General features: G+C 33.2%; 1 protein-coding gene and 1 long non-coding RNA gene across 17 annotated transcripts; both read left to right on the top strand.

Annotated features, from left to right (window-relative positions):
- The first annotated feature begins 1,060 nt into the window (after positions 1 to 1,060).
- Positions 1,061 to 7,189, top strand: LOC115988431 (mitotic checkpoint protein BUB3.1-like). 16 transcript variants are annotated; one of them, XR_004091495.1, is made up of 11 exons: positions 1,061 to 1,416; positions 1,841 to 1,974; positions 2,625 to 2,733; positions 2,832 to 2,878; positions 3,507 to 3,587; positions 4,723 to 4,934; positions 5,011 to 5,069; positions 5,761 to 6,206; positions 6,468 to 6,691; positions 6,834 to 6,987; positions 7,118 to 7,189. XR_004091495.1 is itself a non-coding variant. In XM_031112009.1 (5 exons), the coding sequence occupies exons 1-4, from the start codon at positions 1,362 to 1,364 to the stop codon at positions 4,896 to 4,898; spliced, it is 438 nt and encodes a 145-aa protein (XP_030967869.1). In that variant the 5' UTR covers positions 1,061 to 1,361; the 3' UTR covers positions 4,899 to 4,934; positions 7,118 to 7,189. The 16 variants fall into 16 exon arrangements, 1 of the variants encoding a protein (XP_030967869.1); XR_004091494.1 differs by having other exon boundaries at positions 2,625 to 2,878; positions 5,761 to 5,880; positions 5,985 to 6,206; XR_004091498.1 differs by lacking the exon at positions 2,832 to 2,878 and having other exon boundaries at positions 3,507 to 3,579.
- A 1,423-nt stretch (positions 7,190 to 8,612) lies between these two features.
- On the top strand, positions 8,613 to 9,452 carry LOC115988434. The gene is made up of 2 exons (XR_004091511.1): positions 8,613 to 8,789; positions 9,159 to 9,452. It is a non-coding gene; the product is annotated as an uncharacterized LOC115988434 (long non-coding RNA).
- The last annotated feature ends 8,279 nt before the right edge of the window (positions 9,453 to 17,731 follow it).

Below are 17,731 nucleotides of genomic sequence, written 5' to 3'. Positions count from 1 at the left end.
CATATTGATATTACAATTCAAATTAATGTATGGAAGCCTTACTCTTGCTAAAATGCTAAAAAAGGATTTTTAAAGGTACTTGAACACAGTATTTGTAACTATAGTTATAATTAAGTGATTCTATATTTGTAAATTAGTAAGTCATATGTTACAGATTTATAATCCTAAGCGTAAATGGTTTTGCTACTAGTTATTCTCGTACAACTTAAAGTAGAGGGAAATATAAAAAGAAAAAGTAATATTAAAATTTAAAACACCAATACAAAATATGAGATATTAAGATACAAAAATATTTTTTTTCTTTTTTTGGGCTTAATGATAATATCAATGTGAGGAAAACCACACAAACAAATAAACCAACTCTTTAATTTTGGGCAAATTACAACTTATTTACTTGTGGTCTGATCGAAATTTAAATTGCTTACCTATGATTTGAAATTTGACACTTTATCCACCTGAGTTTTGACTGAAATTTAAGTTACTTATATGTGGTTTGAAATTTCATAACGCAAGTATTCCATTGGATTCTTTTTGATCTTGTATTTTTATATTTTTTTGTGTTTTTGGAGGAGAGGGATATAAAAGTGGAGCAAAATTACATATCTAGCCATATTTTTAACAGATGTGAGTTATAGTAGTTTAACTGAATTAACCTTAAGTGGGTAAAGTGTCAAAATTTAAATCACAAATAGACAACTTAAATTTCGACCAAATTACAGGTGGGTAAGTTGTAATTTGCCCTTTAATTTTTTTAAAATATAAGAACAAAGAGTTTTTAATAAATTATTTTCGTTACTTTCCAAAAAAAATTTAAATGGTTATTCCATCAATTGGTATTTTGAAAGCACAAAGAAGAAGGGGTGAAAAAAAGAACAATGATTTTTTATTCATCAAAAAATATTTAAAAATTGGTATTTTTTTTTAAAAAAATTTGAAAATCAGCATATCATTTGAGACGTCATTTTGTTTTGGGTCTATATGAAAGAAAGTCGCACGTGCAACGGCTAGTCTATATATAATTTATAAACGGCTAGTCTTTTCAATTCCTCTCTCTCACTTTCCCTCACTTCTCCACTTTTCTCTCTGAAAAAATTCTCACTTTTTTTCTCACACTTTCCCGGATAACCCAATCCATCCCATCTTCAAAAGCAGAAAATTTTCCCTCAAGAAAGTGGTTTTCCCTACCACAAAAACAGACGTATTCAATTCAAGAAACGGGTTCAAAGATTTTTCCCAGAAAATCTGATCCTCTCTCTTCAAATGGGTTTTTAATTTTGAAATACTTAATTTCTTAATTTTAATTTAATTAAAAAAAAAAATTTCTTCTGTTTTTGCAGACTACTGACGGTGATGAGGAAGTTATGTACAAAGTTTCCAATCTCTCAAATCAAGAAAAGGGTCTGAAGATTTTCTCTGGTGAGGAATATCCTTTCAAATGTATACGGACTTGAATTAATTTTCATGTTCCTGATGTTTTAAAAGATTTTTCATTTATTTTCTATGTTTCTCCTCTGAAATTTGTGGCATGTACAACAACAAGCTTTTTCCCGGCGAAGGGATTTTATAGACTAATGGGTTTTTTTTTTTGCTTTCATATGGTTTAGACTAACGGGCTTTTCTTTGTACTTTCATCGGTGTGGTTTTTACTGATTTTGTTGCTAATTGTGATTTATTTATTCTATATACTTGAACATATTTTGGCACTCACTAGTTATGACATAATTATGGTTTCTTTTGCACTATATATCATTTTGCATGCTCTTGATCTATTATGTTTGCAACTTGATGCTTTTGTGCCCTTGACTGCTAATTGTTCTGTTGGTTTCCTTCCAATTATTAGGTACTGGGATACAAGGCAGTCAAATCCAGTGCATACTCCCTAACCGCTTTTATTCTTTTACAATGCGGCATCCCCTGATGGTTGTTGGCACTGCAGATCGCAATCTGATAGTTTTCAACTTGCAGAACCCTCTGGTGACATTCTCATCTAATAAAATGAACCAATAATGATTTTCTTGCATCTTTCTTTGACAATCAGATACTTCATTATTACAGAACAACATTTTGTAAGTCTGGCAGTAATGTTTCGCACTTAAAGTTTGAGAACTTTTTTCATCTACTTTTGATATGTAGATCTAGGCTTCTAGAATGTGATCATGTAAGGGTATCTCTGCACAGTATTAGGGGATATCAACTTCTAGCTTTAGCTTATTGGATAATCTTATTTTTGGTCTTTTCTGACCCTTAAAATTTAATTTACTATTGCTTTTAAGTGTTCCAATGAATCATTGATTCTTCTCCACACCCCGTTCCCCAATGAATAATTGATTCTGTGTGCATGTGTTTGGACTTGATAGAAAACAAGATAGGGTGGAGGGTCCTGGCTTCAAATTTGTATTTCCAACTTATTATTATAAATTTATCAGCTGCTAATCGATTCACTGCATGTGACATTAACTTTTTGCTATTGTTAGCAAAACCTTTTTTTGCGATTGACTAGTTCGTTTATTTATTTTTTCCAAACAAATTTGAGGCAGTGATGATGGTCATTATTCAGTACTTTCTTTAGCTTTTACTGCATTCCTTAGTCTGCTGTGAAAGCAAATTTTGGGTTGAAAACACAGGAAAAACCCAATTGGTCTGTAGCTACTAAGAGAGATGCTTACAAGTGCTGGAGCAAGAGAAATGATTTCTATGCAGTATAGAGACCTTTTTGTATCAACACCCTAAAAGGTTACAGCATTTTTTTTTTTCATAACCACCAGAAGTTGGATGCGGAATTTTAATCTTATGAACATGACTCCTTACATATTATTTGCGGATGCTAGCAGCACGACTCACAAGTGCTTCCTCATTTCTTGTTGCTAAGGATTCTCCTGTAAGTCCCACAGACAAAATATGATACATTATTTTGGTTGGCATGTTTCTTTGTTTGCTTGTACGGTTCAACATATGGGTGGCTTTATCATCTAATCACTGCACAAGTGTGATTCTGGAAATATGTATATTTTGTTGACATAAACATATATGCCTGATATTGGTTTACATCTTTGATAAATATATGGAAGCTTTGTATTTATCAATATTTAGTTGGAAGCTTTGTGAACTGGGTATGGAATAGGTTTCTTTGCTGTTTCTCATTTCTATTAGTTTACTGTCTCTTTATACCAGAAACTAAACTACACGAGTATTTTGTGGTTTGCATCATGGTGATATGAGTTGAGTAACTTCTTTGTTGTTTCAGTAAGCACAAGTAGAACTCCAAGCTTCAGTATAAAAGGAGTTGAATTTTACAATTGCCTTCTTCATGGGATTTACAAATATCCTTGTTTTGTACTTGTATTGTTATTAGAAAGTATATGTGTACATAATAATGAGCACATGGTTGAGATACCGTGAAATTTCAAACGTAAATTGTGTTTGAGTCATTGATAGTGCTCATTGTCTTATCCTCCCTTTATTTTGCTTTAAATTTTCAAGTCTAATCATGGTCCAAATGCCAACAGACTGAGTTCAAGAGACTCACTTCACCTCTAAAGTACCAGACAAGATGTGTTGCTGCCTTTCCAGATCAGCAAGGTTTGTTGGTATGCAACTGCTTGTAATTTCATTAAGTTTAAATTGTCTATTTATGATTATTATTACTACCTTTTTTTAATGGTTGACTTTGGACATTTCAGTTTTCTACTCCCTTATTTTGATAATTCTGCATTGCTGGGATGTTCTCTACTTTCCCAATATGGACAGTGTAATCTATTTGTTGAAAAATGAAAACTTTGTTCTTAGTTTGCTCTATATAGATGCACAAATAGTTGATAGAGCATATTTTTTTAGTGGAGTTTGAATTTAGACATTGATAGGTTAGGGAACTGAGGCTGATTGTTTGTGGTTCAATTAGGGTCTTATCTAGGGTAGGTAATTGAGGCTGATTGTTTGTGGTTCAATTAGGTTCTTATCTAGGGTAGGTACTTGAGAATTTTCTGGGATTGCCTATGTAGTCTTGTAATATATTGAATACATAATCTTTTCTTCCTCATATGCAGTCTGTGGCCTGGTACCTTTCTGTGCCAGGGGTATGTTTTTCCCCAGAAAATCTGATCCTCTCTCTCTCTCTTCCTGAATGCTCTAAGTTATCCTTAAATAGAAAGTGGTTCTCCAACAACTGAAAGAAAAAAAAAAAACACTTTTCTTGGAAATTCAAGAAAAGGGTTTGAAGATTTTCTCAGGAAAGTGACTGCCAGATTTGAATTTTAAGAAAAGGCTATGTGGAACAACAACAAGATGGGGTTTTCCATGCCACCGCTGGCACGGAAGTTGAGGCCGATGATGCTGTCCCTGAGATTTTTTTTGTGCTTTCATTTGGTTAGACTAATGGGTTTTTTTTTGGATTCTGATTGATTGAATTGAATTGCAAGTTCCCTTTGCTTTTTGGAATTTCCTGGTTCTTGAATGTTATTGATTTGGTTCTTGTTACGAAGCTTATCTTAAAAATATTGTGAGAAAAGAGAAGTAGTAATCAAGGAAACATTTATCAAAAAATTTTAAGAATAGCCAAAGAGAATGTATCTGAACTGTGCTGAACATACAGATTTTAGAGACCGACCTTTCTTCCATAAAAATTTGATAGTTTTCATGTTTGAAGATTACCCATCTGGAATTTTTGTTATTTTCCATTCTGTATTGATTATATATATTATTAAATGTTTGTTTCTCCAACTGCAGTTGATAGATCGGATCCAAGAAAGGCAATTTCCTTGTTATGGTCTGCCATAAATGCTGGGGACCTGGTTGATAGTGCCTTGAAAGACATGGCAGTTGTGATGAAACAATTGGATCAATTTGATGAGGCAATTGAGGCTATCAAATCTTTTTGTCATCTCTGCCCTTTTGATTCTTAGGAATCTCTTGGCAATGTGTTAGTTGAACTCTACAAGGTAAAACTAAAACCAGTTTTATCCAATAAATAGTTTCTTATATTTTACTTGCCATTCTTTGTCATTTTCCTTTCAGCTAGTTACATATATTGGGGCAACAACAACAAGAAAGTTGGAGTGTGGCAAGTATAAATGGTGAGTATTAATGCTCTTAAAATTGAACGAGTACCATCCAACTTTCTAGGGGAAATTATTGAGAAAAGAAAGTAGGGCGAGCGTAAAAAGGAAAAAACAAAATATTGTGCTTAAAGAAAGTGGTAGATAGTGTTGGCACTAACAAGAAAGAAAGAAAAGAGCACTGATGACACATTTCGTAGCAGCTTGGCTTTTCTTTAATCTGAGTCTGTAGTTTCTACTTGGGGTTTGTATGCAGGAACTGTGAGAACCAGCTCCTATTTAAAATGTTGAATATCCCGTGTGTTGGACCACACTTATTAAGGGGCATTTTGGGTCTATATGAGAGCGATTGTTGGATTTATGGTTAAGTGATTAATTCATCATTTCCAAATAATTTAAGTTTTTGGGACAATCTGTAATTTATCAGAAGTATATGAGTTACTTAGAAGTTTTTTTTTTTTTCTTCAAAATTTTGTTGTGTTAAATTGTTAGGGTTGATTTCTTTTTTACTGAATTGAATTCTCAATTTCTTATTCAAGTAATGATAAGTTTCTGCGCAGTTACAATGAAAATTTACAATTTTTATGCACTTGAGCATATAATTTTCATATGAGCATATCATCTTTCCTTAAGTGTGAATCATGAAAGTAATTACAAAGAAAACTGACAATTCCTTATCATACGGCTTCATATATGCCTCCTTGAACAGATATTACAGGACTAAATTTGCAGACAAGAACTTTTACCTTCGAAAAAAATAAAAGCAGCCACTTATGATTACTATTCTGCCAACAAAATTTGATAAGGTGATTTTGGTCCTGTGTACAAGGTATTACTCGTTTAGCAAATGTTTAGCAAAAAAAAAAAAAAAAAAGGTATTACTCTTACATGGCTGATCCCATTGAGTATTGATTTTCCTGCTTATCCGATAAGGTTCGGTGCAGGGTGAACTACCTGATGGTACTGTCATAGCAGTTAAGCAACTCTCATCTAAATCAAAGCAAGGAAATCGTGAATTTTTAAATGAAATAGGCATGATTTCTTGTTTGCAACACCCAAATCTGGTGAAGCTTTATGGATGTTGTATTGAAGGGGAGCAATTATTGTTAGTCTACGAGTACATGGAAAACAATAACTTAGCCCATGTATTATTTGGTGAGTATTATGTAATCTTGCTTAGCACTGAGCTATTATGAAAAAAAATATGAGATGAAATTTTTTCCATGATTTGAATTTAATTAAATGTAGCAAAAAATTAAGTCAGGTGAGCTTATCTGGCTTCCAGACCATCCTTGGATTCTTTTCTTGATTTTCTGGATGGTCAGCTCTATGGGATTCAGATTTGAGTTTTCTGGTTACTGGTTTCTTCTTATTTGAGTAATTGAGTTGAGTCAGCAGTATTTTCTTCTTTGGTAGGTCTAGAAATCAATCAGCTTAAACTAGACTGGCCTACAAGGCTTAAGATATGTATTGGGATAGCAAGGGCCTTAGCTTTTTACCATGAAGAATCAAGACTCAAGATTGTTCACAGAGACATCAAAGCTACTAATGTGTTGCTAGATGGAGACTTAAATCCTAAAATATCTGACTTTGGATTGGCTAAACTTGATTAAGAGGAGAAGACTGACATTAGCACCAAGGTAGCTGGAACTATGTCAGTTCCCATCGTATTAATGAACCTTCTAGTTATATATGTTATAATTTTAATAATTATATTTGAGGTTAGCAAAATATTCTAACTTTTGGAGTTGAATCATAAGACATTGAGATTTTGATTTGCAGTGGATATATGGCACCAGAATATGTATTATGGGGTTATCTGACCTACAAAATAGATGTTTATAAGTTTTGGAGTTGTGTGGCCTTAGAAGCTCTCAGTGGAGAGAGCAACAATAATTATATGCCAAGTGACATTTGTGTTTGCCTTTTAGATCTGGTACTTTCTAACTTCCTATCCCTGTTTGATTCATTACACATATATCGTTAATGCTTCAATTATTACTTACTAATTGTGTAGCTACTAGCAATATTTGCATGATAGTAATAGGATAATTTATATATTTCAGTCTTGCCATTTGCAACAAAGGGGGAACTTGATGAAGCTAATTGATGAGAGCTTGGGGTCTGAGGTCAACATATAAAAGAAGCTGAAATTTTGGTTAAAGTGGCTCTTCTGTGGACAAATGCAGCCCCATCACGAAGGCCTATCATGTATCATGTCTGAAGTCGTAAGAAGGGCGAATGACTGTTCCAGACATGATTCCTGAACCAAGTACCTATAGTGATGATCTAAGGTTTAAGGCTACGAGAGACCTTCGTCGACAAAGGGAAAATCAGAATTTGAGTAGAAACCAAACCCAAAATTCAACAAAAGTCCATTCATTCTCCTCTCCCACTATATATATCTATCCAAGATTATTTTGAAATCAGTCCAGAATCTATTCCTGTTTAGAGTGATGAGCATTGCGATTAGTTCCTCATTGAGCATATATATTGTTTATTCTTTGACAATGTACCTGACTCCCTGTGGCTATTACTGAAGCTTCAACTATACACATGGATATGATTTGGTATGATAAATCATGGGGGAAAAGATTAAAGTGGGGATGCATGCAACTAATATAATGTAATGATGATTTCTGTATAAATGTTTTCTTAGGTTAGAGAGAGAATATGTGGAGATTATTTTTTACAATTTTTCTTGTGTTCTATATATATATATATATATATATATATTTTTTTTTTTTTGGGGGGGGGGGGGTAAAATTTGTAATAAATATAAAATTTTTTTTTTTTGAGGGGGAATAAATGTAATTTTATGAGTTACATTATTTACTACACCAATGAAATTTTTTAAGTGATCAAGGTATTCTTTTTCCAATCATGGTACTACACCCCGACAAAATTTATGTCTCTATTACCCTTTATAAGCAACCTTTTATATCAAACCAGTAGAATCTGAATATATATTACTTGGAAAATTCTCAAAATTTTTTGAGTTCGAGTGGGTATTGTATTGTCTCAATTAAGAGAACTTTCGCAAAATAAATTATTCAAACACAAGTAGGTAAAATAAAAACTAATTGGAGTGGAAATGAACAACCAACTTGCATTAATTCAAGTGTTAGATACGAGCAATTCTGAACTTGAAATTAGAAATCAAACTAATTCTAAATTAATGCTAAAAGTTGATTAAAAATGAACTATAAGGGAATCAATAATATATATATATATATATATATATAAAGTGTAAGTTTTGTTAAAATTTTCTAATGTGCACACACTTTTAAAAGCCCGCATTTTTTTTTTTTTGGGTTATTCTAATTTTTTTTAATTTGATATTTAGAGTTACCAATAACGTTAAATTATGCAATCTTGGGTCATTATTAAATGAATAAAATTTTTAGGTACGTTACCCACCTAAACCTAAACCATTAAATGAATAAAAATTTGATCCGGACCATTCATTTAATTTGGAGTAAATACAGGCTACCGGTTAAACAAGTTACATTTATAAGTAAAAAAGCAATAAAGAATCACCATGCGCTTCTCTTTCTCAAAAACAAAATTCTCCCTATCATGCTTCCGATTTGGTTTATCTAAAGAACCTAGAATTCGGCTTCTTCTGTATTAGCTTCTTCTCTTATTAATCAACCACTAGAACCCAGGGCAGCTAAACAAAACCCAAAGAAGAAACAGTATCGGCCGTTCTCTGCTCGGCGACGATATTTGAAATAGGTTTGTCTTTCTCTTTCTCTCAGACGAAGTTGATTTTATACAGATTGTTAAAGTTTCTTTGGCTATCAACGCATGATTTTTGTCTTTAGTTTTATTCATTGTTAGTAATCCCTAATGCTATTAATTGATTTGGGTTTTTATTTTTATTATTTTGATAGGAGATTTGGGTGTTGTTTTGTTTACTTTATTTCGAAAGTTGATATGGAATTTCCTCCTATTTGATTGCGGGATGTATGTTATAAAACACATGTTTACAAATACTTCCAGCAGGCATTTACCCCTTTTGGTAATAAATTTCTTTGAATTAAATACAAATTTTCACATAATTTGTTTAAACTACTTCTTAATTACATGCCTAATTATTTGTAGGAGAGCTGATCGGAACGTTTACGGTACAAGTTGGCAGCAAGTCTAGTGATTTCAAAGAATAATGATCAACGTTCGAGAATTGTTGAAATTGCTAGAAACATTCCACTACTGGAATATTTTCGGTCACTCAAAGATTAGTATAAAAGAATGAATAGGATACTGTTTATGAGTTAGTGATTTAGTGATTTTTTTTTTTTTTTAATGAATGGGAGATTGAATTTTTATCTTTCATACAGCAATTTAGTAAATTGTTTTTTATTTTTCTAATGAATGTGAGGCTGAATTTTTATTTTTTGTTATCGCTTACGTTTTTGTTGTGTGCACAAACTGTTTTGATTTCAGCTGCTTGGTTTAAAGAGCTTCTGACATATCCCCACTCTCTTCATCTGAAGCATTGAACAGATTATTTGGTTTGTGTAAAGGTCATATCATAGTAATTGATGTTTTTGAGTATCTTTTTAGACCCATCTTGAGTTTTGGCTATTTTTAGTGTTTTTTAGAGGTACTTGAGAAGGTTTGTGGCCTTTTTACCAGACTAGCAAATATGTGTCTTTCTTGTAGGATATTTGAGTACAATGTGATAAATTATAGTTTTCAATTTTAATGTGGTAAAGAAAGTACTCTTGACTATTTTGGCAGTCTCTTTTTGCTTAGAAGCAAAATATATATTATATTGAAGATTGTGTCTTGAAGAATAAGTGCTGGAGTTGCACTTCATCTTCAGGTATATTTTATTAAAGATTGTGTCTTGAGTAATAAGTATAAGTGATTTGGTTGTATTTTCTGCAGATTAGTGTTTGGATCTTGGTGGGAAATCTGATACCTGTTGGCTATATACAGTTTGTTTGGGTGTCTAATAATAGTGGATACAGCTAACGTACTAGAATGTCACAATATGTAGTTTTGTTGACATCTTCCATAAGACCATAGGAAGTGATGAAACAACCCTTGGGTTACTAATATCAGTCAGGATGGTCTGTTTTCTTAATCAAAGCAAAGCCTTCAATATCATTTGCAATCACTTTGAAGCAGTAAAAATCTTAATTTGTTTCCCCATATGTAATATGTATTAGCAATAATTTAGCATACATGCACACTCACACACCCACCTTTTGAATTCCTTGCACCTTATTGAGACTATGAAACTTGTAGGTGCTTTTGCCATAAAAAGATGATAGACATGGGCTACATATGTTCTTTATGCTTGTCCATATTCTGTAAGCATCACAAGAAATGTTCAACCTGTGGCTGAGTAGATATATCATCTTTTAAGTTGTATTATGATGTTTATGACGTGCTGCTTACAATAGTGTCACCGCTTATAATCAAACTAAACCTATTGGTAGTTGTTAGAATAATGGTTAAGTAATTAAATTCACCATTTCCTAACAATCTAAACTTTTCGGACAAGTGATAGTTTACCAGACTAAGTATAAAATCACAAAGAAACTAAAAGAATTTTTTGCTATGAGGATATCCTTAATACTATCGTAAAAGGCTATCTTTCTGATTAAGCCTGAGATATGGTCTTGAATCATCAGACTTGAGGATTCAAGGGAGTGAGAAATCTTTTCTGCTCTCCAGATAGGATATGGGGGTTGCCAGTAGCTGGATGGTGAAGCCTATTACAGTTTGTGATGAATTTCTACGTTGAGCTTTTTTCAGGAGTTTGAGATGGGGACAGGAGAATTTGTTAGTATATTATTTAGTTAGGCCACTGTGGAACTGCATGATAAAGTGATTAAGGTTGACAACAACATGAATGGAAAAAATACCATGACTTCATTGCAGGAAGAAATGCTTTACAACCTGAAGGTAAGTTAAAATGAATCAGTGGTTGGGTTTTTGGTTCAAACTTAGCCAAAAATAAAAAGAAAGAAAAGAGAAAACAGTCGCTGTAGATTGCTACTCTTGATCTTTGGTGTCAAAAAAATACTTCTCTAGATGAATCAAATTACTTCTGCCTTGGACATCAATAATTTGCCAAATAGTTATTTTGGGAAAAACAAATAATAATTGCTCTGCATTTCTGAGAGGTTAGTTCTATCATTGATTTGCCCCTCTTGATTATAGTTGTGGCTTTGGACATCATGCAGATTAGTATTTGGTCAGGCCCAGTCAGATGTTGCCTCGGCTTCCAATCTTAAGAGAAAGACTCCAGAAACATAATCTTACTCTTCTACAAGCAGATGTATTTTTAATTATTCATTTTAGGTGATTCATCAGAAGTAAAATGATCTGTTTTTGATGCTCTTCCATATATTACAGTTCAATTATTTGTGTTGTTGAACTGGTATGTCTGGTTTGAATTTCCTAGCAATTGGTTTTTTTCAATTGAGCTGTTTGGGAACCAGAAAATAGTTGCTGAGACAATTTAGGTTTACCGTATACATCACAATTTTGGCCCCTATAGCTAGTAGAGCATATCAGACTTTTGTTTTGAGATGTAGCAATGGTTAATTTTGCATTCAACAAATTGTGCTAAAAGCTAGCGATTGTACCAAAAAGTAATTTGACAATGTTGCACCTTGTCTTTTATTTTAATCTTAGGTTTTTGACAATGTTGCACTTGTCTTTTATTTTAATCTTGGCAAGTATGTTGCCGCATATGAACATTTGTATGAATTCTACATCTTTTTCTCAATGGGTTTTTCCGAACCTTATCAATAACGCAATATTTATACTTAGTTAATGTCATTATCGTGGGATGCAATTTATAGTTAAGGAAATGTTAGTATCAAGTTTGTAGGAGCGACTTTTTTTTTTTTTTTCCTTGAGAATGACTTGTGCGTATTCATGTCAATCAAAAGGAAAAGCAAAAAAATAATAAAGAGCATGAGAAATTGAGAGATGGTCGCATGGCTTTTATCTAACCTTTACAGTCATTTAGAAAAAACATCGGAAGTGGAGTTGAGCAAACTTGACTTCACAAATACAAGAAATAACATCTATATCTATATATTACTAAAAACTAAAACGTAGCATTTAATGTTGTTACGCTCATATTGAGCCACATCAACAGTCATATTATACCCATCTTCTTTTCTGAAATTTTAATTTAATTTTAAAATAAATTTTACCAATTTAAAAATACTGATAAAACTAAAATTATTTCCAGCCCATTCTTTGCTTTAAAGTCCAATTTTTATACTCTAGAGCCCAAGCCCACCCCCATAACCTTTTCAACTACATCCCTTTGTCAAACGACTCAAACCTGATGTTTTTTCATTGTTACTATTCCCTTTCCTTCTATTGCACGATTCAAATTCTTGTCTCCCATGTTTTGATTCATTGTTTCAGGCTTAGTCCCTTCCCCTTCCCCATCTTTTGATTCTCACGGTTTCAGCTTCTGTTCTACTGTTTCACTCACGGTTTCATATTCCTGTTCTACGATTTCTGCTTCTAACGTCAGCCTCTCTTTCTTCTTTCCTTCCTTCCTTCCTCTCCTCACATCTATATAAATACTGACGTAAGTGGGTGGTTTAGTTGAGGTATCCCTACATCCCAATTTCTTTTGTGCTCTATTCTTTTGCTTGATGGTTTTTTTTTCTTTTCTATGTTTGCTTCTAGCTAGGGTGTTGAATTTGTTTCTGCTGGGTTATTTAATTGGAGCACTACTTCTTTTGGGTATGTCCATTCTGATTTTCTAGCTATATTGAATTTATATATTAAATCTGTCACCTTTTACTATTTCGTGTTGTGCTCTATTCTTTTGCTTGATGGGTTTTTTTTTTTTTTTTTTTCCTTTCTACATTTGTTTCTGCCTAGGGTGTTGAATTTGTTGCTGTTGGGTTATTTAATTGGAGCACTGCTTTTTTTGGGTATGTTCATTCTGATTTTCTAGCTATATTGAATCTATATATTAAATCTGTCATCTTTTACTAGAATTGGCCAAACAATTGGTGTGGGTTTTTTTGAAACCTCTTGAGTCACATCCAGGATTTTTAATCATGCGAGAGAATGTGCAGTCTTATTATAGTACCAAGCGACTTGGGATGTCAAGATTTTAGTAGCTTTCCCTTGTGTGAGTTGTGACCCCTAACAGAATCATGCTGTATATATCTATTTTAATATTCGTTAGTACTTGAGATACTTTTTTTTGTGGATTCTTCAGTTTAGATAGAGTAGAAACTTGCATATGCTAATTTCAGAAATACATTTTTGTGGATTCTTCTCTGTCTCTCTCTTTTTCTTTACCACTCTCTGAATGATTCCTCCAACTAAGTAAAACATGGTTCCCCCTATTATCTTATTATGGAGGTTCTTAGTAGGATTTTGAAGAAAATTGAGGATTGTGTTTTGCTTCGTGGTTGTCATGTGGGGCCATCTAACTCTATAGGGGTACGCATTTCATACTTGCTGTTCGCAGATGATACCATATTGTTTTGTGATGCTTCTAGAGAACAGCTATTATCTATTAGGCTGGCTTTGACTTGCTTTCAAGCATTTACTGGTTTGAAAGTTAATGTGGGGAAGAGTGAGATTGTTCCGGTGGGGGAGGTTGGAAATTTAGATGCTTTGGCTACCATTCTTTGTTGTAGGGTGGGTAGTCTGCCTATGAAATACTTGGGAATGCCGTTGGGAACCCCATACAAAACAACATCTATGTGGAATCCTATTTTGGAGAGAATGGAGAAGAAACTTTCTGGTTGGAAGCGTATTTATTTATTGAAGGGGGGGAGACTTACCCTGGTGAAGAGTACTCTTTCTTGCCTTCCTACGTTCTATCTATCTTTATTTTTCATCCCTGTAGCTGTGGCTGATAGATTGGAGTGGATTCAGAGAAATTTTTTATGGGGAACTTCAGAGGAGTGTTTCAAATATTCTTTGGTGGCTTGGGAGAAGGTGTGTTTTCCGATAGAGACAGGTGGTTTGGGGATCAGGAAGTTAGTGCATTTCAATAAAGCCTTGTTAGGGAAATGGTTGTGGAGGTTTGGTCAAGAAGAAACTTGTCTTTGGAGAAGGGTTATTGCATACAAATATGGAGAGGGTCAAGGGGGGTGGACTACTAAATTATGCAGAAGGGCACACGGACGTGGTTTGTGGCGTGGTATTCATGATGGTTGGGAGAGTTTCTCCAAACATATGGCCTTAGTGGTGGGTAATGGCACTTGTATTCTTTTCTGGCATGATAAATGGGTTGGAGATAACTCACTAAAAGGCTTTATCCTCAGTTGTATGTGTGTTCTAATGACAAAGAAGCTTGCACTCGGATGTTTTATGCTTCTAGGAGGATGGTAATGTCAGAATTTGGAATTTGAGATTTCATAGGGATTTTCATGAAAGGGAATTAGAGGATGCCTACTCTTTCCTTGAGTGCATTCAACCTCAGATCCCTAGGGGTGGTGGGAGTGACACTTCTCATTGGTGTCTCAAAAGGAATGGCAAGTTTGATACCAGGTCCTATTATAATACCATTAGGGGTGCAGCTGTATCCATTTTTCCGTGGAAGGGTGTTTGGAAAGCTAAAATCACTAAGAGGGTGGCTTTTTTTATGTGGACAGCGGTTCATAGGCAGATCCCTACATTGGATAATTTTATACTTAGGGGTCGCATTTTGGTGAATTGGTGTTGTTTGTGTCATCGGAATGAGGAAATTGTGGATCATCTTCTCCTCCACTGTCCTATAGCTCACTCTTTGTGGGTTTATATGTTTCAAATCTTTGGGACTCAATGGGTCATGCCAAGCTCTGTGGAAAGCTTGGTGTATTGTTGGAGCTTTTGGCTGGGAAAACTTAATTCAAACATTTGGAATATGGTTCCTGGCTGTTTGATGTGGATTGTTTGGACGAAAAGAAATTGGCGCTCTATTGAGGATACCGAGAAATCCTTGGTTTAGTTACAAGTGCTATGCGAAAAGACTTTATTTGATTGGTCTAGCTGTTGGGGCTTCTCGGATTGTTCCACTATCTTGGAGTTTATTTCATCTCTTAGTATTGCTCATTAAGTTTATTTTTGATGTTTGTTGCTGTTTGTTTGTTTGTAGCATTTCTTTGTGTTCACCATCATGAACACCCTGTACTTGCTTTCTTCTATTTTTCAGTTTGATTAATAAAATTCTTATTACTTATCAAAAAAAATGAATGTCAATTCAACTCAACTTTCTTCTACATGGTGAGATGAACCTAGATGAGAGGATTACATTATCTTAATTGTTATGTTTTATTATTTTTGTTGAAACTTTTGGCATTTAGTACAAGTATCATGTCAAAAAGTTGTTCACACTTGGTAATCAAAATTTGGAGTTTCAAATCACCATCATCTAATCATCTTTGATAGTTGTCCCATGAAAGAAAGATTGTTTCATGGCCTGACAGTACTGCAATTTCATAGCCTGACAATATTTCATCTCACATATTATCCGTTTCATTTCTCACTTGCTATCTTACTGCACATCAATCTTCCTTAAGAAAAACTGTGATGGTTCTGCTTTGGCTAAATCCTCCACAGATGCTAATAACCCTCTTGCACCTTTTCCCAGGACAAACTGATCGTAGAAAATCATCACTTCTTTCAATAATCCTCATCATAAAGACCAATCCCGCTTCCTCCACCTTTACTTTGTAGGATTTCTTTTCAATATATATTATAGAACTCCCTTGACATCTTATTTCAAGAATGGTGAAGTACTTACTTTTTCTCCACTAAAAAGGTTCCAAAAAAAGTTTCTAACATATACTTCTATAACACTCAAACATGTATTTTCACAATACTGAAAATTGAACAACAATAAACTACCAACCGGGCCCTAATTTCAAGGCTAATAAGAGAGAGTGAATAAGCATGAATGTTTGAAAAATAATTCAAACATTCGTATAACTTTAAACCACATGGAGGTTGTCGGCAATGTACACATATGCATGATTTATTTATCTTGCCAAATTTCTCTTTGTTTTATTTATTGAATTTTTTTTCATTCAATTGAATTATTATTACTTATAAAGTTATAAGTGCAAATAAGAAGATTCATCCTTAGAAATTAGTGGGTTTCAATTCAAGGGGTGGCGCTATAGTCGGACTTCAAAATTTATATATATATATATATATATATATATATGAGTTGGGTTTAAGTTACACCTGATATAACTCTAAGTAATGTTACACCACCCAATAACTTGTTATTGAATTAATATCTTTAAAATCTAACTATTGAATTACATGTTCTATATGTTCTTAACATACATGTCAATTTTCATATCAATCGAATGCTATTTACCATTTGATCCATAAATTCATATTTTGTGCATTATTTTAAACTACAAAAATTTGAATTTTAAAAATTGATTGATGACATTGATATTAATTTTTACCACCTTGAAATTTTGCAAGCATAAAGAATATACAACGATAATGTAATCTAACGGTGGATTTGTTAATATTCGCGTCCAATTAAAAAATATTAAGTGGTGTAACATTGTTTAGAGTTACATTAGCTATAACTTGAATCCAATCCTCTCTCTCTCTCTCTATATATATATATATATATGTATATTATTTTTTTATTAGTTTAATATTTTAATTTATTCTTAAAAATATTTTTGTGCACCTTAACTTAAATCAATTTAATTAACCCATACGTAGGGTAATTTTTATATTTTATCTGAACTTAAGGTACAGAGAGAATTAATGCTTAGTGTCTTGTACAAGTTAATTTCATAATTTCAGCCCATCAAAAAAAAAAAAAAAAAAAATCATAATTTCAACTGGCATGCAAAAGTGGGAAATTATTGTGTACTCCCGGTAGGACCCACCATTCATGTAAAAGAGGGAGAATACGCATTTATGGTACTTCGGAAATACCTAATAATTTTCTTGCAAAAGTAGTACATGAGTGATTTGAAAGCTAAGTCTTTGTTGTCAATGGACGTAAACAATAAACTTAGTTGAAATAGTATCGTGAGACTTATAAATAGTATCAAAAAGTATAATAAGACTCATAAATAGTAGCAAAAATAAATTGAATAGTAAAATAAGTTGGTAAAAAATAAGTTATCCAAGTGCAACCTAATTATAAATTTCCGCTCAACTTAATTTACAAAACCAGGTCCCTATTCATTAATCTCTCTGTCAAAAGAAAAGCTGCCCCTTCATCCTCTTCATACAAGTCCTGCACACGTACAATACAAACCTTAAGGAACACCAATTAAGTCTTTGAAGTAGAAGATGCCAAGGCAAGCTCAAAATTCAAGAATCAATTTGACATTCGTTAAGCTCCTTCTTCTTCTTCTATGCATCGAAGTCAAAGCACAAGCAGGGCATCTTGATGATGATGAAGGTAAGAAGACTCTTCTTCTTTCATTTTCTCGTTTCTATAGCAGTAAATTGAGGCTATATATAATGTATTAATATTGACGAAAAGGTATGTCTATATAATGCACTGATGGTCTCAAATTAGTGCAAGTTATTTAAGCATGGGAGCATGATCGGTTTTTGGTGTTTTTTTTTTTTTTTTTTTTTGGGAGATTGTTTCAACCTAATAATAGCTCTTTATTATCAGATCAAGATACTAATTAGTTTTTGGTGTAGGCGGTAGTTGAACATTATCTCTTATTCCTTTAAGCCCTACTATCTGT

Source organism: Quercus lobata, chromosome 5 (genome assembly GCF_001633185.2).
Source record: "Quercus lobata isolate SW786 chromosome 5, ValleyOak3.0 Primary Assembly, whole genome shotgun sequence".
Taxonomy (NCBI): domain Eukaryota; kingdom Viridiplantae; phylum Streptophyta; class Magnoliopsida; order Fagales; family Fagaceae; genus Quercus; species Quercus lobata.
The sequence above is the reverse complement of the archived record's forward strand: the minus strand, read 5'-3'. Positions and strand labels throughout refer to the sequence as shown.